This window comes from Mytilus galloprovincialis, chromosome 4, assembly GCF_965363235.1.
Source record: "Mytilus galloprovincialis chromosome 4, xbMytGall1.hap1.1, whole genome shotgun sequence".
Lineage (NCBI taxonomy): Eukaryota > Metazoa > Mollusca > Bivalvia > Mytilida > Mytilidae > Mytilus > Mytilus galloprovincialis.
This window is the reverse complement of record NC_134841.1, coordinates 6,451,317-6,475,014: the sequence shown is the minus strand read 5'-3', so window position 1 is coordinate 6,475,014 and position 23,698 is coordinate 6,451,317. Positions and strand designations below refer to the sequence as shown.

Here is a 23,698-nt window from a genome sequence, read left to right as displayed (position 1 = left end):
ATATAAAGGATAATATGACATGCAAGAATATAATCTGTTTCATAACTTATCACAGGTCATGCAACAATAAACAATGTTTGAAGGATACAGGCCATGCAACAACAAACAATGCTTAGGGATACTTGAAAATAAGGATAGGGAAATAAAAGTAAAAGAACAAAAAATAGAATGGTACAGGCCTGTAGCCAGAAATTTCCAAGGGGGGGTTATTTGGACCCACGAACTCGACTTTAACAGTCATAATTCGAACAGAACATTGACTTTAACAGTGCTTATTTGTTTTCAAGGGGGGTTCATCTGAACCCCTAGAACCCCCCTGGCTACGGTATGATGGTAGGAAATGGAATTGTATTTAGAGACAGAATATGAAAAAAAAATATGTTGGTTTTCTGTAACTTCAAAAAAAAGGATCACTCAGCAAATTAAGCTTTGTTTTTGTTTTGTTTTTATCTGCAAACCCATGATATAGCCTTATAAAAAAGAAGATGTGGTATGATTGCCAATGAGACAACTGTCCACAAGTGACCAAAATGACACGGACATTAACAACTACAGGTCACCGTACGGCCTTCAACAATGAACAAGGCCCATACCACATAGTCGGCTATAAAAGGCCCCGATATGACAATGTAAAACAATTCAAATGAGAAAACAAACGGCCTTATTTAAATAAAAAAATGAACGAAAAACGAATATGTAACACAAAAACAAACGACAACCACTGAATCACAGGCTCCTGACTTGGGACAGGCACATACATAAATAATGTGGCGGGGTTAAACATGTATCTGCTTCTGGGATCAGATCTGCTTCATCTGGCATTAAATTTACCTTAATTTCCAGTCTAGTGGCTATTTGTCATTTGTTTTTGTCATTAAGATATGTTTTTATATGTTGACAAATTTTCGGTTCAAAAAAAATTGCTTACAAGAATAACTGATGTCTGATTTTCTATGAAAAAAGGGGACAGCTGGGCTATGATTTAAAACAATATATAGTTGTTTTCTCTGTCTTCCTTTAGATACCATCAATTTTCCTGGCAACTCTTGGCACAGTTTATGGACATTTTTGTTGAAACACTGTTAGAGTCTAGACTTGTACCCTTAAGCAATATTAATAGTCCAGAAATTTTTCGAAATGGTCTATGTAAATTATTTTTCCAAATCAAACTATTTTATTCTAAGTACCTACTGACTCATTTTTTTTTTTCTGACAGGGGCAGATATTTTGGTCTAATGTAAAATACAGACATTAATTATAATTTATGATCTGATCATCAGTTTGAGAAATTTTTATAGTCCAGGGAACGAAGTGTGATATGTAGAAATCATTCACAGTAATGACTGTGAACATATATTTTAATTTAGGACACTTGAAAAGAAATGACCAATGGACAAATTTTTCCAAGTGGGCAGGATGATTATTTGTCCACTCAAGATAATATTATCAGCTATATCACATACGACACCTATAAAAGTGCTTGTAGGTTATAAAGGTTTAGGTCAGTGACTTATTTAAATGTGATCTGACCATAAATAAATTTACCAAGATGAATGCCTTGAAGAGACTATACATTAATGGATGGTGTCAATTTAGCCGTTAAAACATTGCATAAATTGTCCAAACAATTACTTAAAGGAGTTCCTTGTCTTGTTTTTTGTGCTTCATTTATAGCAATGATGATGAATTCTCTTGGTCATTTTTTCTGGCACTCTTTATTGGATTTTTATGATATATTAAGTTAGTGGGACACTGTCTTAGTGCCACTACAATTATAGATGTAACATAGATTATTGTGATTGGCAGGAATATTTAAATCTAGGAAATTGTAACCATTTGTGCTGACATGAATTGTCAATGATATGGTTATATTTATAAATTTACTGTTTACAAAATATTGAATTTTTTGAAATACATTGTACAAAGGCTTTTCTACCTCAGGCATAGATTACCTTAGCCCTATTTGGCAAAACTTTTAGGAATTTTGGTCCTCAATGCTCTTCAACTTCGTACTTTATTTGGCCTTTTTTTTTAACTTTTTGGGATTCGAACGTCACTGATGAGTCTTTTGTAGACGAAACGCGCGTCTGGCATAAATATTAAATTTAGTCCTGGTTTCTATGATGAGTTTATTGATAGATATGTTATACCCAAGGGTGTAACAAAATGACATTTAGAAGAAGCTAAATTAAGAATTTTGTGGTCTTTTTTTGGAATTGTCACATATATTTTGTGGCTTTACAAATAATTGAAATACCTGAAGAAAAGAATATCTTTGCTTTTATAAAACATTATTTGTTTATGGCAAACTACCAAAAAAACCCTGAAATAATATTTTTTGTCTGCTTCTAAGTTGGAAGTATATAACTATATACTGTTTTAATTTTTAGCAAATTATATTTGATTTATTCAAGCAAAGGTGAGGTTAGTTTACAGCAAACATTTATAGACAAATAATCATTGACTTTTAAACTTATAGATTTTTTATTTGAAAGCCGTTAAAAAAACAATAAGTAATATATTGATTCCCTAACTGTTGAAGATCGTTGACGTCCTTGACACAATTTGTTTCCCACTTATGTAAGATCTTCATACCATGTAAAAAAATTTATACAAAATATAGCAAGTGCTGGTCAATTGAACAGTCAAGGAATTTTGCTCTTATTTTATTATACATATATTTGGAATGGAAAATATTGCCAAGATACAGTATGCGTTTCTTGTATTAGCAATATTAACCTTCTTATTCAGTACCAATGTACAGCCTAGTACTAATGAGTCAACGCCAATCTAATATAGTCTGTTATAGTCTACAGAAACACAGTGATAGATAGCATTAACCTTTATGTCTTAAAGGGTCATCACTAAGTCAAAATATGATCACATTACCAGTAGGGAGCTTATTTAGGATTATAGACAAACTAAGCATTTTCTAGAAAAAAGATGAATTATTTTTTATAACAATCTTGTTTCCTGTATAAATCCATGACATAGTTTGTCATGTTCTAAATTTGGAAATATCCTGATATGTTGATTATTAGGTTTCAGTTATAACTGTAATCAATAAAGGCTTTATTTCATTATCATAGTTTGACATATGCAATACAAATTGAATTTTCACTGTGAAAATATGAAATCTAGCAGCTAATTTCTGTGTGATTTTTTTTCTTTGTTAATTCATATCATTTTGATTAGTTCTTTGTGTATAAGAACATTTCTGTGTTAAGGCAGACAGAGTTATCTCTCTTTGGAAATCATTTGAAATCATATACTTGCAGATTCTTTTATTTTTAAAGGAATACAGAATTTGGTAAAACTATATGTATTTTGAAATTTTATTAAGAATCTGCTTTCTTAAAACATGTTTAAAGGATGGATGTACTGTAAACTTTGCAATCTAAGTATATACAAAGGCTATTTAATTTCATTTCTTTGAAAGTCCTCTGCAGACTTTTTCATACACAAAAATTATGTCTCAAAATTTGTATTTAAGTTGACAGAATGTCATATTTCAACAAAATTAGTAAAAAAAACATTAATTGCTACTGTAAGTACTGTACAATATAGCTCTTACATAAAAATTAGGAGGTTGTGAAAAGTGACCAAAACATCAACCAATATTATAATGTATCATTGGTGTAACTATCACTTATGTGACAGGGCAAAATGTAAAGGAAGGATGCTATTGGTGTAACTATCACTTATGTGACAGGGCAAAATGTAAAGGAGGGATGCTTATAGGTGATATATGAAAGTACAGATTTGACAAACATTGAAGCATAATGATTAGGAATGGACAAGGTTCCTGAATCCAGTCAGCAACTGGACAATAAACTGAAATGAAAACTTAATGAATACTTTTTTTGCAAGAAGCATATACATGCTATGGCAAACAAAAATATATACAATTTATGACAAACAAAAGAACAAATTGATCTATGGAATTTTTTTATCATCTTACTCATTTTAAAACAAATAATATATATATGTACTATGTTTCACTTACGTTACATGCCAGGAGATTCTTGTTAAAATGTTTAATTTTTAAGTTTCAAAGATACCTCTGTTTAATTTAGCAATGATATTTCCTTTTATATTTTCTAAACAGAAAGTTGGAATTTATATTAATGAGGTCTGCTTCAATCTTTTAAACTATATGCTATTAAAATATTTCAGTAGTATTATTATACACCTGGGCTTGCAGTCAAATTTTGTTTTAGCACAATTATTATTCTCAGATTCTTAAACCAACCAATCAAAAATACTCTTTTTTTGTTTCAAGCGCAAATGCTATGCTTCGAGTACAAAATGTACTGGGTAGAAAAACCTCGTCTTATTTTGCTCATGAGTATATTTTTGTCTTCCTGATTTAGATACTGTTTTTTTCTTTGTGTATATAGTTTCCATTTAGTCAGGTTGTCTGCAACCGAACAATTGATCTTTATTTAGCTGCATTTTTTTATTGACAAAACTTTTTATATTATAATGATTTCATTTTTTGTATTTTTTCAATGCAATGAAATCAAAATCAATAGTAAAAGGGGAATAACTCATAATTTACCAATAAAAAAGTTACACATGTTACATCTACTGAGAAATGTTACATCTAAAAAAAAAAAATTACAAATTACTGTTCAAGTAAAAAGTTTAAGGTCTTTACTCTTTTTTTTTTTACATATTTTTTATAAGAATTGTTTTTGCTAGTTCAATGACATTAACAGTATGTTGTAAGTAATACCATCAATCAAAGAAGTACCAAGGTGACCTCTAATGTTTACAAATACTATAATACAACGTAAATTGGCCTCCTGTGTATAACCAAACAATTTCTTACTTTGCTATTTTGTGTGTATTTTTTTATGTTAAAACGCAGAGCTGTATTTGATATTTTAAGTGTAATTTTCATATAAATGCAGATTAATAAAAGTTACAAATCATAACATATGCAAACATTGATTAAATGCATATAATATGCAAATTAGGGTATAATAGAATATGCATGTCATGTATTTCTAGTGTCATTAATAATTATTGACTTATAATTACTTGATGGAAATACAAAGCACTTTTAGGTAGGAAGAGATTTGATGGCAGAATATGGTGTGGAAGCTTTTTATTTGAGACATGGATACAGAAGGTCTAATAAATTCCAAATATACTGAAAAGTCATTCCAATCTACTTGTTAAAAATATTGAAGGCAAATGTTTATTATCTCATCACTCCTCTGTCTTGTAAATACTTAATGCTTTTTTTAATTATAAGACTTTGAAAAAAAATTGTATTGTTATTTGAGTGGAGATTTCATACTGCCTATGCATCTCATTCGAACGCAGTACATATTGCCTCTTTGGACCATGAAGTAATTTTAGGAAAGAAATGATGCTTTTTTTATTTTTTAATATTGTACAATTCCGAATATTCAATGGCATGTCTGCTCCATATCCTAAATATCTTTTTTGCAAGTATGAATGATAACTTGCACACATTTTTTTAAGAGAAAGACATCAACAATTTTATGAGTTGTACCTCATGATTATGAAAATTAATTACAATTAGTTTTGACTCTGACAGATGATGCAAAACATAGCTGTACAATGATTTAAGAAAAAGTGGATGAACTTTAAGTACTTCTAAGGGAGATAAATCTGTAAGTCTTCATCTACACAGGGGAGATAACTATTATTTATCATGACATTCTTACCTGTATCAAGAAATGTGCAGGACTCATTCTCTCATTTATCTTCAGCCAGACTATTCTTTAATTTCTTTAAACCAGTTGGAGATTTTTTCCAACAGTTCATCAAAAAATCATTTCACCTTCAAGTATAAAATAATTAACATTTAATGTCATGTAAAATGCACTTAAAGAGTTTTGTTTTTTAAGATAAATCAAGTAGATGCTTCAGGGTTAACATACATCTCATTATATAAAGGTTTCTCTGCACTTTATGAAAAATGAATATTAAATATATCATTATAACTCCTGGAGGTGTGATGTACTTTCAAAAGTTGATGGACTTGTTCATTTATATTATAAGTATATGCTCTAAGCCATTAAATTACAATAAAAAAAGTAATGATGCTTGTTTTATGTCCTGTACTTTTAAAAAGATTGTAGAAGATTCTGTACTAAAGTAGCGGTAACAAGGAACTAATAACTTTTGTCATTTAACTTGCTGATTGTATGAGAGCCAAGTTTATGTTTTTCTTTTCTTTTTTTAAAAAGAAGATATTTTGCCTCCACACTTATTTTTGGTTATTTGGAAACTAATCATTTGTATTCTAAATTTGGGGGATATGAAAATAATTTTGTTTTGTATGCTTAGAATATGAATTAAATCTGCCTTTGAGCGTAATGAATACTTGTCAGAAAATATTGGAATCTTTGAAGATTTGCTTTAAATCTGTCTGGCTGCTGAGAACCTATAAGAGTATGAGATACCTTATAGACCTCATCAATGGTCAATGGTATTAAGATTGACCTCATCAATGGTCAAATGGTATTAAGATAGACCTCATCAATGGTCAATGGTATTAAGATTGACCTTTATCATGAATAGATAAATTCATATCATTAGCTTATGTTCTTTTAAGATGGCCTTTCACTGCAAAATGCAGACTTTATGGGTGTAACGATCAAAGGGAGGTAAACCTTGGAATTCACCAATTGATTTCTAAGAGGTTACACAGTTCTCTGTACTAAATAGATTGTACAGTCATTTGTTTATGTCTTCTGCTGAACCAATTTTTCTGATCCAGACAAATGACTCTTTTATTAACTTAGAATCATGAAAAATAGTTATAAAATTCCCTGAATTGAATAAATGTGATGTAATATTATGATTGAATATAAACACTGAGGAAGTCATTGTGTAATAGGTCTGCTGTAAAAATATAATGATGATGATAAGGAAAAAAATACAAAATGTCATCCATGTTTTTGTTACATTTATCTTATTTAAGCCAAAGGCTCTCTGTAAATGTTTCAAAATAAGTTTCATCTTTGTTTTTGTAGATATTAAAATACCGATAATTGAATGACTGCACAATAACAGTTGTTGATGTTTAAGAAAATCAATTTATATTCTTCAGTTTGGCATTTTGTCATAAGTTCCCAAGTGCAAGCCATGTGTACCAAATAAACCTTTTTTTGCATAACTCATTTTAGAATGATACATATTTTGTATTCTAATGTAGTGCTTTGAGTACAAATAAATTTATCGCCCATCTTTCTTTTTTACGGCTGTCAGTTACTTATTATCATGACAGTAAAGATAATTGCCACTTTAGAGGAAGAAGCAGGTTTTACTTTATGTCTGCATCATAGGATATCAACAACTGTTAAAAGTATGTCAAAAAGACCTTGGAGACAAAAGTAAAAAGTTAACTTGTGTACCCTGTCAACAATTTTAGTGAATACACGCCCACTTAAATTTATTAAAGTAATTATCATATTACATAATGTATTATAAATGATATGAATCTTGATGTATTTTCTCATTTTGAATGGAAGAAATGTAAAATAACCCAAATCATAAGCCAACCTTCATGATCAGGTTTCGATATGAACTGAGTCCATTTAATTTGAGGTCTCTCGGTAAATAGTTTGTTAAGTTTGTATCTTCCGCCTCTTTTTTACACAATATATAATGTAACAGTTTGTCTTTCATTAAGTTAAGAAGTGAAGTTAAATGAACTATTGAATAAAAGATAGAAGTATTAAGCTAAAGTGTTCTTATGTTTGGGTTCAGCATTATTTTACATGTATGTATGTGTTGATTCTATACCTAATTAGTATTTATCTATGTGTGTGTGTTCAGTCTATAACAATATGTATCACAGGGTTGCTGGCATAGACAACTTATGAAGATGTGTTACTGAAAAGTAGAATCCTGAGAAGTGTTTATAAGGTTAATTAGGGTCCCGCCACAGGCGGTCCCCTATAGTGATCAGTCTGTCCGTCCGTCCGTAACACTTTGTGTCCGCTTCATATCTAGAGAACCATTATGATTTCATACTTTATACTTTACATGTTTATTAACCACCACCAGAGGGCGTGTCATGATGTATGTACAACTTCCTAGGTCAAAGGTCAAGGTCAAAAAACTTTGGTTTCAGTTGACAACCCTGTGTCCTGTGGTGAAGATCGTGTCCGCTTTATATCTTGAGAACTATTATGATTTCAAAGTTTATACTTGACATGTATATGAACCAACACCAGAGGGTGTGTCATAATTTATGAACGACTGCCTAGGGCATAGTTCAAGGTCAAAAACTTTGGTTTCAGTTGACAACCCCATGTCCTATGGTAAAGATTGTGTTCGCTCTATATCTTGAGAACCGTTATCATTTCAAAGTTTATACTTGACATGTTTATAAACCAACACCAAAGGGTGTGTCATAATTTATTTACAACTTCATAGGTCAAAGGTCAAGGTCAAAAACTTTGATTTCAGTTGACAAACCCATGTCCTATGGTAAAGATACAATTTTTTAATGCACATTATTCACAGCGGGGCCCACAGAGATGGCTCCCATCTCAATGATATCTAGTTAATTGTCTCATCCAAACTAAGGCAAATAAAATATGTAAACTGATTTCATCTGTACATTTACAAATTAATAGAATGTGTTTATAATGCAAAAACAAGAATAGGGTCTGATTACATAGTTTAAATTTGACACTTTTATTCTTCTTTAAAAGTTCTAAAAACCATTCATTTACAAAAATAACTTTTGGAGGCTTATTCTCAATAAAAACATGCATTAATTCCAAATTGTACAGTTCTTATTACAAGTTGTGATCTATAAAACTATAGCTGAAGTTCAATACTTTCTATATAAATATGTCAAACGTAGGATTAATCCATCAATATACATCCAGCTATGTTGTTCTATTGATTTTCACTATTTTAAATTAGATTTGAAAAACCCTTTGCTGCAATGCATTCAGCAAGAGATTTTGATGATCAATTACTGAAGCATATTTATATAAATACTGAAAGATGACTCTCCCCTTGATTTCCATAGGAAGACCTTTCTAGTTATCTTACTGTGCAGAAGTTACTGATAACTTGCTTTTTAACAGACTGGTCAAATCTCCTCCTACCTGTTTGAAAAAATCAGTGGTTACAAATTTGGATAGCGTTAGCCTTTGAAATGGGTGTGCAAACATTTTACTGTGAAGGTGCTATACACAATTCACATTGTTTATTTTTTGTCCAGATAACTCAGCTTCTGTTGTGTGGAACTATTGCATCACCCACCACCATCTCCCCCTCCCTACCCCCTTGCCCTCAAAAAGTCTGTAATATACTGCCATGCCATTGTAAGTCTTTTTATCTGTTACATTGTTTTTGAAAATTATTTGATATTTTATTTTGAGTTTTAAATCTATCGAGAAGTACTTCCTGTTTGCTGATTCTTTGAACTATTATTTTATGCACATAGCATGACTTTTTTGCTACCAGGTACATAATTTAATAAGTATCTTCTGTATTAAGGTTTGATATTTGATCAGGAACCTTTAGTGTGGAGCTAAACAATTTTCAGTTATGCCAGGCAGTCACATCCTGTTTTAGGATATTCATTTCAAATTTTTATTACCATTTATTCACTGATAATGACATTTTTTGTTCTTGTATTAATAACAAAATGGATATACTTTTTATGACATCGCATGCCATTTCTTTTTATATAGGTGTTTAATTTTTTGTGTCACACACATTCTTTTGAAGTTGTGGTCGAAATTTGGATGCTCAATTTCAAACTGGGCTGACGAGTGCTAGTCCCTATATGTACTTATTTGACGAACAATAACATTAATTGTTAAGTATTCCTAGTTGATATGTGGTATGGCAAAATTTCTTCCCTGTATGATGTTATGTGTTTGAATTGTCAAATAACCCCTTCATGAAGTTCAAATGCTAATTAGGTTTATTTAATGATTTTAAGTAAAACAATAGTAAATCACAGCTGTTATCTTCTTTGTAGGCCTCGTTATTGAAGTCACAGCAGTTATCTTCTTTGTTGGACTTGTTATTTTAAGTCACAGCTGTTATCTTTTATGTAGGACTTGTTATTTTAAGTCACAGCTGTTATCTTTTATGTAGGACTTGTTATTTTAAGTCACAGCTGTTATCTTTTATGTAGGACTTGTTATTTTATGTTTTTATGGCCATGCATGAAATATTAGACCCTGATTACATAAGCAAAAGGGGGGCTTTATTTGTATGAATTGGTTAGTTTCTAATAATCAAAGCTTCTCCTAGAATGTTAACAAATAAGCTATATATTTAATTTAAGTTCAGTTTTCTGCAGTTGTTACAGATTCTTTTTTTTAGTTCATTTGATCAATGAATAGCATTCAAACAGATGGTATTATTTATTACTTAATACTAGTTTACTACATTTTGCAAAGGAGGGCAAACATTAAATTTTAGCCAGTTATCATTATTTTGTGGTTTTGTTTAAATTCTACAATCAAATGGATGTATATTTTATTAGCTGAAAATAGTAATAGAAAATAGCTGATGAGGAGTAATCACTTGGTTGAGGGAAAATAACATGTCAGAATTAAAAAAATATTCAAAAATTTGTCAGTAAAGTAAGACTCATTCTCTTCTTCTTTCTAATAATAATGTTAATATTACTAGTACCAGAAGAACCTTTCAAAAGATAATGTCTCTTTAGTAATGCTTAAGGCAACACACATATTTGGAAGTCCAAAATCTGATACAAAGGTTAAAGAGCTGATAAAACCAAAACAGATCAAAAGTAAAGTTAAACCACAGAAACAATCAGAGCTGTGTTGAGGGAGATACATTATGTAATCAAAATGAATTAACAAATCTAACAACAGCTAATTTCAGTAAAATATTTGTCTGTAAATAACTAACACTGGTCCCAAAGGCTGAAGGATCTTGCAATATTTATTAGAACAGTAAATTGAAAACAGTTGTTATACTTTCAGCTGATTTTTTTCTCTTAATTGTTAGGTTGCTGTCTCATTTGGTATTTTTTTACCCCAGTCATCCCCCTTTATTGATATAAAAATAATATAATAATATAATTGAAATTCTGTTTTATTCACAAATTAACATAACAACTACCAATTAAAGAAAGATAACTGTTGGATTATTGTTTAAATTGATTTTATGTTTTTATTAATATCGACAGGTTACATTTGATCCTTCAATAGGAAAAAGATCTTATTAAATTAAGTAGGTTAAGTATGAACAGTTTTTGTTAAAACATGTCAAAATTTCACCACAGTTGTCAAACATGGGTGTTTGCACCAAGTCACCTTTCACCATCTTACATTAAATCATTTCTATCATATACTTGGCAAGATTTGCAAGCAATTTTGATAGAATGTAAATTAAGTGGAATAGATAATAGAAAAAGAAAGATTTAAATTGTGCCAATAAAATGTTTTAAATCATAAAATGCAGTTAATTTCATTGCCGTGCTATATGATTTAATGTTTGCACTAACTGACATTTAACCACAAACTCTATCCACATGCTGTGTGTTTTTTAAAATAGAATATTTTGGGTTGATACCAAGGCCATTTGATATTTAACAATGAGGAATGCTTTTGGATATAATTATTTTGGGTGATTTAGTTATAATACTATAATGAAGTACAATTTGTTGGCTTTCATGTCATCAAAACACAAAAGGGTTATCATCAAGACTGATTGTTAGGTCTATTATATGTAAATACGCCATTATTTATCCTTACAAGGTGAAGAACAGAGAAAATACAGGTAAAAAGAGGAATGACCGAAATTCTTATCAGTTGAACATATCCTGTCATTTCTATTATGAAGACACTTGATTTAATGTACAAGTTAAGCAATTATGTTTGTGAGGAAATACAATATAAGACCTGTAAGGTCTACTAACAAAATTTATGAGATGTCTTGGGAACAGAAGAAAAAGTATAATTTTTTGCCTAGTCATAATTTATCAAAGTCTGACCATATAAGCAAATCCTGGCAGAAAGAACAATTTACTGTATAAGTGTTAAATGCACATTCCTAATTGACCTATATTAGTGATAGCTTTTAGATTACAACAATGAGCAAGGGAACATATTACAACAAAGAGCAAAACTCTCGGCTCTGGGAATATAAACCTTTAGCTGGGAATGTCATTTGCCCTGTCTGAGAACTGAATAAAATTAGATGTGGTATGATACTATCCACCTGAGACCATTTACGTGGAATTTAAATATTTATAAGCCACTGTACCTCCTTCAACAGAAAGCAAAACTTGTACTGAATACTCAGTTTTAAACCCTGACACGACAAAATGTTCAACATATATATGTGATGCATTTGTTCTTTGGCCATGTAAGGTTTTTGCCCTAAAACCTCAAAAACTAACATAGTATTTAAGTGCTGTTTTCACATTATCAAATATTTCTCAAAGTTTGGGTCATGACAAAATTTAAGAGAATTCTTATTGCAAAAGGCAGGTCAAGTTTTATGTGAATCTAGATTATAAGATAACTTCATCAGGCCCGTAAAAAAAGTGCAAAATTAACAAAAAAGTAGTGATGGGATGTTTTAGGGAGAGATTATCCTATTTAAAAATCATTTATATTAACAAAATTGAATTGCACTTTTCCGTATCTAATTTAACTAACTACCAGAATAAGATTGAATTACTAGAAACATGGCAATAATAGCCAACATCATTACCCTAGGTAGATAATCTCAACTATACAACATTACTAGGGTTGTTACGGATCATTCAAACATTAAGTACGAGGTTAGATATTCAGAGTACAAGTTCACTTTACATAGAAGTGGGTTGCCATTCACCTGATGTATAAAACTTAAGATATTCACAGATTTGAAGTTCGTTTTACATAAATGTGTGTTGGCATTTGCCCGTTGAATGAAACTTGCATGATACTGAATATAAAATAAGGTGATGTGGTATGATTTCTAATGAGACGAACTTACAACAAAGGGCAAAGGACTAAGATGTCAACAGATAACTGTACAGCCTTCAACAATGAGAAAATATCCTTATTTTACTTGCTTATTTCTCATGGCCAGCAAATGGCTAGAGTTTTGATGAAGTGTTTAGTACTAAATTTGCATGAAGTTCATTAAAATTAAGAATATCATCCGTAGAATAGTATATTCTATTAGGAATACATAGAGGTGCAGGGTAGGTGTCTTTGAGACATTATTGGGTTATTGCAAAGCACAAATTTACCAAGAGATTTTCAAAAGCTTTAGTCCAGTATTAAAACTTTTTGACACACCATTAGGATGAATTAATTATTTAACCAATTAAGTATACATTATTTTCATTTTCCGTACAAAATATTTATATTGTGTCTAAAACATTTGATTAAACTAAATATAACTGATATGTACATGAATGTTTAGACATAACAATAATTGGGTGGTGTGTAATTCAACATGTCCACATGTCTGATGATTTACCTGTCTGTTGCACATACATGAACAATGCCAACTAAACACAGAAATTCTACGACTAACAAATTTTATATGTTCATATTAGACAAAATGCACACAACTAAACACATCAAAAACAACCAACAAAGTATGATTTATAGAAATAGTATGTGGTATGATTGCCAATTTGTTAGATAAATCTTCACCTGAGAGACCAAATGATGCATTTCATTATTATACCTTCAACAGTGAGCACAACCAGCTATAAAAGACCCCAAAATGACAAATGTATAATAAAATGTTCAAAACAAATAACAAATACGTTATACATGTACAACCAACAAACAACAACCACTAAATTGCAAGTTCCTGACTTTGAACTGGCACCCACAGAATGTGGCAAGGGTTAAACAATTATATTATGTTCATAATTGAATATACACAACTCAATGCAACAACACAAATTAAACATGTCCAGAATTGACTTATATCAGAAATTAATTAGTGAAAGAAGATGATGACCTTAGTCTACATAATGTATATGCTGTTATTACAATTCTCTAATTTACAGGTTGTTTTGTGTGACAAGATTACATTTTTAAATTACATTTATTGACACTATTCTATCACACCGTTGAAGTCTCCACATCTGTTGCCATAGTAACAGATGATAATGGAGAGACCAAGACAATCGGAAAATTCTTCCATCAAAAACTATTTTGTACTTCTCCAGGGAAAGTCTTTTTATGGGTAGGACATTTTTAAGTAGTTTTAATGAAGGTTAATTTTGTTATTTTGTAAAATGCACATTAGCATCTGTTGCAGTGCAATCTGTTCATCTTACAACAATAAGATGGTTTGTACAGTAAATTTAATATTTATTTTCTTTAGTCAAGCTTTAATAGAATTTGAACTATTTGTAAAGTTAAAGAAATATTTTGCTTGCTAAATTCTGCACATTAAATATTGTGCAGCGTTGATTGTGGTTCTGTAGACTTTGCTGCGCTTTAAAATGACACCCACTGTGTAATTTGACATTCTATGGATATATTTGGAATTACAGGAATTAAGCAAATACTTATTTAATGCTCCTTCATTAGTGCACAAGCTGTTTTCAATCAGAATGGTGCAGGAACAATTTGCATGCAATTATGTTGAATTGAGGCGAAATGAATGTACATTATTAACAAAGCTTAAGAGTACATTTATAATGTCAATTTCAATTGTCATTATCAATTTTTCATTGTTGATTGGCAGTTTTCATGTTGCAGACTTCCTGCACATGATTGCCATAAAAGTATCATCCTGTTTTGCATAAGGTGCACTTTTTAATTTGACTTAAGTGTAAATATGGTGAAAGTTCATTTGATCGTTATTTGCCATCAGTAACCTCCAACATTTCAAAATAATGCATCTGTTGAATGCCTCAACTTGCTGATAATGCTATTTTTAGCAATTATTTTCTTAAATGGCGCTTTTAATAAAGTTTTTTATGGAAAAATTGCTGTTGTCTTATAATAATACTGTACTTTCGTCCTTGTGATTTTGCAGAATTTTTTATATGAAAATAAAATAAATTTCTGGTCTTTACTCAGGCCAAATAAAAAAGTATGTGTGGTTCCAGTTACATCTTAAATAAGTTAGGTTAGGTAGGAAGGGATTTTTTTTTATTTTATGTTTTTTTTTACATTGAGTCTATAGAAGCAACACTCTGACTTTAACAGTGCTTAATGAAAAATGACAATAAAATCTTTAGGGTAGGCTATTTTAAAGCCGAAAAAGTAGGGACGGTAGGGTTACTGGAACCACACATATATTTTTATTTGGCCTCAATAACTTTTGAATTTGTGCTTGCATGAAATTTATTCATAATGCTTTCCAGGAGAAAAATATGCAAATGATATAACAACCAATCACAGAAAGCCAGCTACTTTTATCTTTTTGTCATGTTCCATAAACAAATTGCTATGCCCATATAACTTTATTTAGTACATTGTAAGGTGTTGGCTCCCTCTGAAAAAGTTGTAGTAAGATGTGCCATATATCATATAAATTTTGGATAGCATAATATAAAATGAAAATACCGCTTTTAGATTTGATGTGATGAATGTTTCATCAGAAATGCTTGAATCCAAAGCTTCAGGGATCTAAAAATACTTATATACTTGGTAAGCTATATGGCAAAAGGGAGTTTTACATGACTGTATGTTGCTTTCAATGTGTCTTTTTGGTTAATTTTTTTTGGGGGGGGGGAGGGAGGATAAGTTTGCTTACAGTCTTATTTCCATTTAACACACATCTCTTTTTATTCATAACTCAATTAGGAAAATTAAGATTTGGTTATATATAATCAGATTTAAAAGAATTTTAACTATGATGGTCAATGACTAAGAAAGTACAGTTCAAGATGTAATGTCCTGCTGTAAGAAGACTCAATGATGGTAGATGAATATGACCACTATGTGATTAAATGCATTCCTGAATTTTTAACATATTTGAAAATTAATCAGTGCATATATTAAATTTCTGTATGACAACTATTATCTCCAGCAACATATACACAATTGAACTTTTTACAGGAATGTTGTGGGGTGTTAACAAAATACACAATGCTTCCTGTATTGTCATATAAATGGCAACCTACATAAAACTTTTCATATAGTTTCCTTAAATAATTGCCTTTGGGATTAACTTGGATGATCACCAAGGATAGTTGACTTCAATGACTACTTTAGGTATTGCACAGGGGTTGAAGATTTTTCCTCAATCATTGTCATATGGGTCGACAAGCAAGTGAATTGGTGCCTGTAAAGTTTACATGTTGGACTAGATAATATCAACAACATTGTCTAATTGTTTGAGCCACTGATTTATTAAGCAGGGGTGATATGCATGTGCAAATAAACTCATCATAGATACCAGGACTAAATTTAGTATATATGCCAGACGTGCGTTTCGTCTACAAAAGACTCATCAGTGACACTTGAATCCAAAAAAGTTAAAAAGGCCAAATAAAACACTTTTTTTTTAATAGCTAAATAGACAATGGCCATTACAATTACCCCATGATATTTTTTCACAGGCAGGGGCAAAATGGAAAGTTTTTCATGATCTGTCGTGAGTCCTGCTTAAATTTGAATGTATCAATATTGCTTAAAAGGTATTATATTTTTTATCTGACTGTGACAACACAATTAAAGCTAAGTCTATCTTTATCTCCCTTGTGGAGAGTTGTCTCATTGGCAATCATATCACACCTTCTTATTTTAATATGCACAAAAAAATTGACATAATTTATCAAAGTTGTAGACTATAATAGACATTTATACTATGGTCACTTGTTCAGAAATACTGCAAAAGTTGTGAAAAGATATTAGTCATTACACAAATGAAACTGTAACACTGGGGTTTTAGAAGAGTTTGAAGTACTTTTAGAAAAAGCTGGGTTTGAAGTGGATTGTGGAATAAAAGTCAAGGGAAATTTGCTGAATCTCTTAAAAACTGTACCACATAACCAGTTGTAGAATTTGTTAATAATGATATGCAATCATAATATGTACAAAGACAGTACATTATAAGCATACTTTGATACTCTGCTCCAAAAAATCACTTGTAAAAGTTTTTCTATCATAATATCTGCCTCTCAGGATGCCTGTCCAATTGTACTAGATTAATCTATAAATATATAAAGTCAAGTGTTTTGCACGGAGATGGGCAAAGTCATGGTCGTCTCTGTATGTACTTCTTACATAGAATACAATAAAAACAAAAAAGTTTATGATATTTCCTCCTCTCATTTTATGGAACAAGATAAACCAGATTAGGATTTGAATTTTTTAAAGTGGTAGCTATTTTATGAAACCTCTTTAAAGTTGGTCTTAAATTTGATGCAATACAAATTGTGGAAACTTTAAAACAGTCTGGTACTGGATTGATTGCTCTTTGCTTATAATCCAGTGGCAAATATTTCAAAATCATTCTGAACAATAAATTGCATTATTTGAAGGGAACTTAAATGCATTTGGAAACTGCCTCATCTGCCATTTTTCATGTGTATTAGGAACAGCATAGCTCAGATGTTTGCTCTTTAAAAGATGAAGCATAAATATTGTCATGACTTATTTCATACAAAACTGCCCCTCCCCCTATTTCCGCATTCCCTTTATTTTATGCTTGTTATTATACAACTAAATTTAGAACAAAATGACCTTTGAATTTCCCAGAAATAGTAAACACCCACAGTACTTTTGAATATTTTAAAAAGTTTAATGGTATTATAAGCATAAATATACAAAACTATCATGAAATATAGATTTACCATTTGTGTTCTTTTATTTATGCAGATGTAACAGTTGTACCAATGTAATATTTTTCTTCAAATGTTAGTTTTTAATTTGAAAAGTGATTTATTGAGAAAAATTAAATAATGAATGAAGAAAAAAACATATTAAAAAGATAAAGAAAACTCTATGAAACCAGAAAAATAAGAATAACAAAATAAAAATAGATGAACCCTGCATAGGTTTTGAACAAAAAGTTGCTTTAAAGAAATATTTAATATAGGTTTACTCTTTTCAAGTTCATATTAATTTTGTGTGATGGGAAGATTTTAATCATGAAGTTTCTCCGTCAGCTATAACTTGGAGTATTAATTTCTCCGTCAGCTATAACTTGGAGTATTAATTTAAGAAATAATGTATATAGATTTTGCATTAAAGAAACAGTTTTAACTTTTTTAAAATTAAATGCAATATCTTTATATAAAAGTAAAATCAATAATCTAATATTATTATTAATTGATAAATATCCCTTATTTATGAAATAAATAAATATTTTTCTAAACCACAACATATTAAAAAAATGTTTGTTTATATTATTTATGTTTATTAATATCAGCTGGACTTGGTGACCTATGTGTGGTGTAAATATTTAAACAATGACCATTGGCATATTGCCATCGGGTAGAAAAAGATTATATACTTACCTTTATTCATCAGGTAACATGAATCGGATGTCTAAACAGCGACTGTCTTTTTTTGTCATTGCAAATGCAAATTTTTTGAATTTTGATATCCTTCATCAATATAATCAAGAACCAATAACTGATTTGACAGATTAGAAAATTAAGATATCTCAATGTAAAAACCTACAGGTTTACCATGTCCTTAAATGTCCTGGGGGCGGAGTTTACATGTCATTTATAGCTTTTACATCATTTGATTGGTGAACGGGAGAGAAATGCACCAAACGACCCAGTCTACATGCTATGTTTACTAAAACAGTTATAGAATACTGCATAAACCCCATTTATGAGTGAAGTGTGAACCTAAGTGAACTGTGTCCTAGTTAAATGTGTGTTTCTACACCACATTTATTTTTTACTCACACATTAACAATGACATCGGTGAAGATAATAGTGTTAAGAGAAAACTTTAATTAATTGTGAGAAGACATTGACTTTTTATCCAATGTGGAGGATTACAACAAGTTATTGTTAACAAAGGAAGTCGATCTATATATCTAACATTATGTTTACGGATTACAATGGGCATGGACACGGTCCTATTCATCACGGCCACCCTGGACACCATCCAGGCCACCATCACATGGCGGGGTACGGACCACCACCCCCTCCCCCTCCTCATCATCACCAGGCCCAGTACTCTCAGTATATGAGACCAAGGGTTGATCAGACAAGCGATGTTTTTACTTGTTTGTTCGGTGACTTGTTTGTAAAGTGGTAAGTGTCAGTATGATTGATCTTCACCTTCTTGTTAAATTTCTCTTTTAAATTTATGTAAATTTTAATTGTTTTTTGTGTTAAAATTCAGGATTAGTTTTTATAACTTTTTTGATGATCACGCATTTATGTAATAAATATGTTTCAATAGAGGATACAGTTAATTAAAGATATTGACATATCGTGTGGCATGAAACATATTGCTTATTGTAAATAATAAATGCAGTAATTTTCTAATTTAAAGTAATTTATTTATTTTCCCAATATTTAATAATCTTGTTTTCATTCTATCAATTGATTACTAATATGAATATTTCATAACTGAATCATATGTTTTTGATATTTTGGTTATAATCGTCCTGCGCCATCTTTAAATCTTTTGTATAAATAAGGATTTACCTTTTAACAAATTTCAAATGTTAAACGTACTATAAATTTTAAAATTTCACATTTTGAAATTGAATAGAAATATTTATTATATTTGCAGATTTTATAGCTCAAAAGGTCATCTTGGGAAATGGAAAATTATTTGTAACTTATACTGCTTATCTCATTACAAATTTACCCTCACTATTTACGAGTATATTCAGATTGTTGGTAAAGAATTTAAATTTTCAATAATAAAATTTAATACATGCAGTTGTCTTAATAAAGATGCCTTTGTCCTGTATGTTAACATGTTTTATCAATATTGACATGAATAATCAAATTAAAACCTCGAGTCTGGAGCCACATGAACAATAAGGTTGAAACAGAGCTATTAAAGTTCACAAGAACCTCAAATAAAAAGTTAGGAACATTCAGAAACTTACCATTGTTGTAAAAGTAGATAAATAAATGTACTTTCTAAACATTGTCCCAAATGAAATTCTGTAGCAAATCAAATTTTTAATTTGTCTGTAATTTGACAATATTACTAAAAGGAGTGAGTTAAAAAATACAGAAAAGTCTCTGAGTAGATTAAGTATTATGAACAAAGTTTAGAACATAGGATTGGTGTTTAGATTAACTTCCAATTAAACATATATAACGCCTTGTTTTCTCCAGTAATGGATTCACCTCAAAAGTACAAATCTATGAATTTCTCATTTTCTGGTGAAATCTGTTCTTCACATAAAATTTAAACCTATTAACCCACACAAACCCCTGACTGCTAATGGCACAATTAGTATTAGAATATAATAACAATTTTTAGAAAGAATGTAGAAAAAAACACAATTGATTTTTTTTTCCTGCTAAAAGTTGACCTTTTCAAATGCTGTTTTTATTTTAAATAGCATTAACATCATAATCAATATTGTATTCAAATGTAATGTTGCCATTTTTGGAATAAACTTTTGCACTTTTATTTTATAGCAGAATTAATAAGTTTGTTAGATAATGCAGCTGATTTTTTTCAAGACTAAAAGACAATCCCTTTGTATGTTTTATAATAGGGACAGATAGATTTGAATTGATGTCATTTAGTGAAACAATGGAAGAAAAAGACATGATTAGAATTTGAATTGTATTCTTGACTTTATCTGCAGTCTATAGATGCATAATATGTATATATGTTCTAGGTCTTCATTCTGTTATTGTTATTCCAGACTTATCCACTGAAAACCTACAGTTTATCAGACGGTTAACTTGATGGGCTGCTATCTCATCCTTATTATTCACCCTATGTCTCCTTTAATTCCTTGCAGTAAATTAGCTTTTTATAGCTTGATAAGCAGTTTTGGTTTTGCTCATTGTTGAAGGTTGTACAGTGACCTTTAGTTGCTAACTTCCATGTTATTTGCTCTCTTGTGGGAAGATGTCTGATTGGCAATCATGACACTCCTTATTTTTATGATCTTTTATTCCTCCCCTTCCAATGTTGGAACCACAGTCTTGTTCTGCTTAAATAACTTAGGCTTTTGTTTCAATAGGTGTTATCTTCTTGTTGGTTTGAAAAGGGTGAAGGAGAGGAATTAAAATATAAGCCACTTTCAACAAGTGCAACTTTTCAATGAACCCAATGCTAGAAACTTGGTGAACTTGGTAACATTTGTGAAATTGATATGCTTTAGTAACTTATTAATTGTGAAAACAAGTTTTTCAACAATTAAAATTACAAGCGGAGATAATTTTATGCAAAGAAGTTCAAATAAATGATGGCAAATGTTACAAGAAGTTGTACCATATGCAGTGATTAAGTTACATGTAGAAAATGCAACAATATTGCCAACAAAGGGCAGATAACTATGTTTTAGTAAAAAAAAATCGTTTTCACATCCTGTTTTAAACATAAAAAGAAAATTTGTCAGCCTGGAAAAGGATGTTTAGCATTTTTATTATCAATGCTCAGTAGTGAATACATTTTACATACAAAGTCCATCGACCATGTAAATCCGACCGTGTATTGTTTTAGCCTAGAGGGACATGAGATGGCGACTTACTACACATTTTACACTCTTATATTTGACAAGTTTACCATGTACCTCACCTTATACACATTAACATATGACAATCTCTATTTATCATTGGAATAAATACACAAATATAAAAATAGCTGACCCCTACAAAAATCAATGCTCCCATAAATGAGAGCTGTAAAAAGACAACAGTTGTATTCATATTTGAAACAAAAAAGTGTTAACATTGAAATAATAGATCAAAAATTTAAAAAAGAAAATAGTACCTAACAGGAAAAGGATACTTGTATCAAAAAATAAGGAAAAGCTTTAATACACTTGATACAAGATTAGTATACCAGTTTTTAGTTGTTCTGAATATGAATAGAAAATATTGAGGGATGGTTTGAAGATCAAATGTTTTTGGTAAATCTTTATTTTTAGTTATCTACAAGATACAGAGGTGTTTTATTGTATCATTTCAAGTTACAGTTTACTCGTCACAAAACGTGTGGCTAATTTTTTTTCCATGATTACTTGAGCAGAAAATGACTAAACTGTACCAACGTCAGCAGTCAAGTATTGAAAAACAGATGATGTCATTAAAAATATGTCAAGGGTATTTAATTTATCACCAATGAAATTAAATCATAATTTTTTTCATTTATAACATTGGTAATTTTATGGAAGAAGATTTCATTGAAATGTGAAATATAAAAATATTTTTAACAATAGAATTCTCATATTGATGTTTCTTGAATTGGCTATTTTAATACCACAACAACCATTAAAATCCATATATAAAATGATGTTTCTCACATTTAGAAGTATTCAATAAAAAATTAGAGCCAAAAGTCATAAAAATAGTCAATTCATAACATAAGTTAGTACTCTCTTATTACTGTACTGAATAATTATTTTCAATGAAGTTTTCTTACATGTGTTTTTCTCTTTCGCTATTGAAAAAGACATGATCTTTGGTCTATTTACATGAGTAGGCAGAGACTGAGATAAGTGGGACTTTGCAGGTGCTGATTGTATGGAGGTGTTGTCCAAGAATTGGCTCAAAGTAAAAAGTGCTAATTTGAGGTGGTTAATACACAGCCAAATGTATAGTTATAAAAATATATTTCAAGGGCTGATTTTGTGGAGGTGTTGTCAAATTCTTTGCTCTTATTAAGTGCTAATTTTGAGTGGTGTTCACGTCCAAAAGTTAACGTAGAATAGTATCTTTCAGGTGTCGATTTTTTTTTTTGGGGGGGGGGGGGTGAACTCCCACTTGTTAACCTAGCAGAATTTATCTTATACCTTTTGAAGAAAAAGCATTGAATTCAAAATGTTAAAGGTTTTAGTGTTGATGATTTTGAGATATGGTTACCACAGAGATGGTTAGTGGAGAATACTGAGTATATCAAATCTAATTATTAGTCTTGTTATAGAGTAATGCTTTAAAAACGAGTATTATTTGTCAGAAAAATAGAACTTAATTATTTGGCATTTTTGTAAAAAAATCATCAGTCTTTCCTGTTTCTAATTGTTTTGTTTTTATTGGAATCTATCAAGTGCATGCAGTCAAATTAGAATATTAACCAAAATGTCTGTCTATACTACCTTTCCTTTAAACATTTATGTGTTCTTTCATCATCATTATACACTCCCTCCGTGCTTTTATCATTTAAAAAAATTAAACAATTTTGCCATTTTTAGGGCAAATTATCTATTTTCACACTCTCTCAGCCTTGAAATCTCTTTGATTATTTTATATTTGCATATATACAAATGTATTGCATTAAACACTTTGTCCATATCCTACTAGCTTTTTAGCCAAAATTAATATGAATTTTGAATGCATATACTTGATCATAAAACCCCATTTATATAAAGGGCCCAGATCATGTGATTTTTGTAATTTTTTTTGTTTCCTGTATATGTCCAGGTTTTTTTTTTAGTTTTCTATTTTGCTTAGTCTAACAAGCTATGGTTTGTTAAATTTCTGGCTTGGTCTAACAAGCTATGGTTTGTTAAATTTCTGGCTTGGTCTAACAAGCTATGGTTAGTTAAATTTCTGGCTTGATATGCAGGCTGATGCACATAAAAAAAATATTCATATCAAAACTTTATCCCTATTAACTCTTTT

General features: G+C 30.2%; 1 protein-coding gene and 1 long non-coding RNA gene across 7 annotated transcripts in view; one reads left to right on the top strand and one right to left on the bottom strand.

The window, feature by feature from the left end:
* The window catches only part of LOC143071242 (uncharacterized), a 53,076-nt gene extending 34,468 nt beyond the window's left edge, over nt 1–18,608 (bottom strand). The window contains exons 1-2 of the long non-coding RNA XR_012976831.1: nt 18,428–18,608; nt 5,703–5,818 (exon numbers count right to left, since the gene is read on the bottom strand). This is a non-coding gene — a long non-coding RNA (uncharacterized LOC143071242). The remainder of the gene's footprint in view (nt 1–5,702; nt 5,819–18,427) is intronic.
* Nucleotides 1–23,698, top strand: part of LOC143071239 (vitamin D3 receptor-like) — a 148,699-nt gene that overhangs the window by 104,045 nt on the left and 20,956 nt on the right. For 2 of the 6 annotated variants that reach the window (XM_076245431.1, XM_076245430.1), the window contains exon 1: nt 18,740–19,183. The exons of the other annotated variants lie outside the window; for them this stretch is intronic. In XM_076245431.1, coding sequence (XP_076101546.1) covers nt 18,972–19,183 — 212 coding nt within the window. In that variant the 5' untranslated portion in view covers nt 18,740–18,971. Of the gene's footprint in view, nt 1–18,739; nt 19,184–23,698 lie in introns of those variants that run through there. 6 annotated transcript variants of the gene reach the window in all.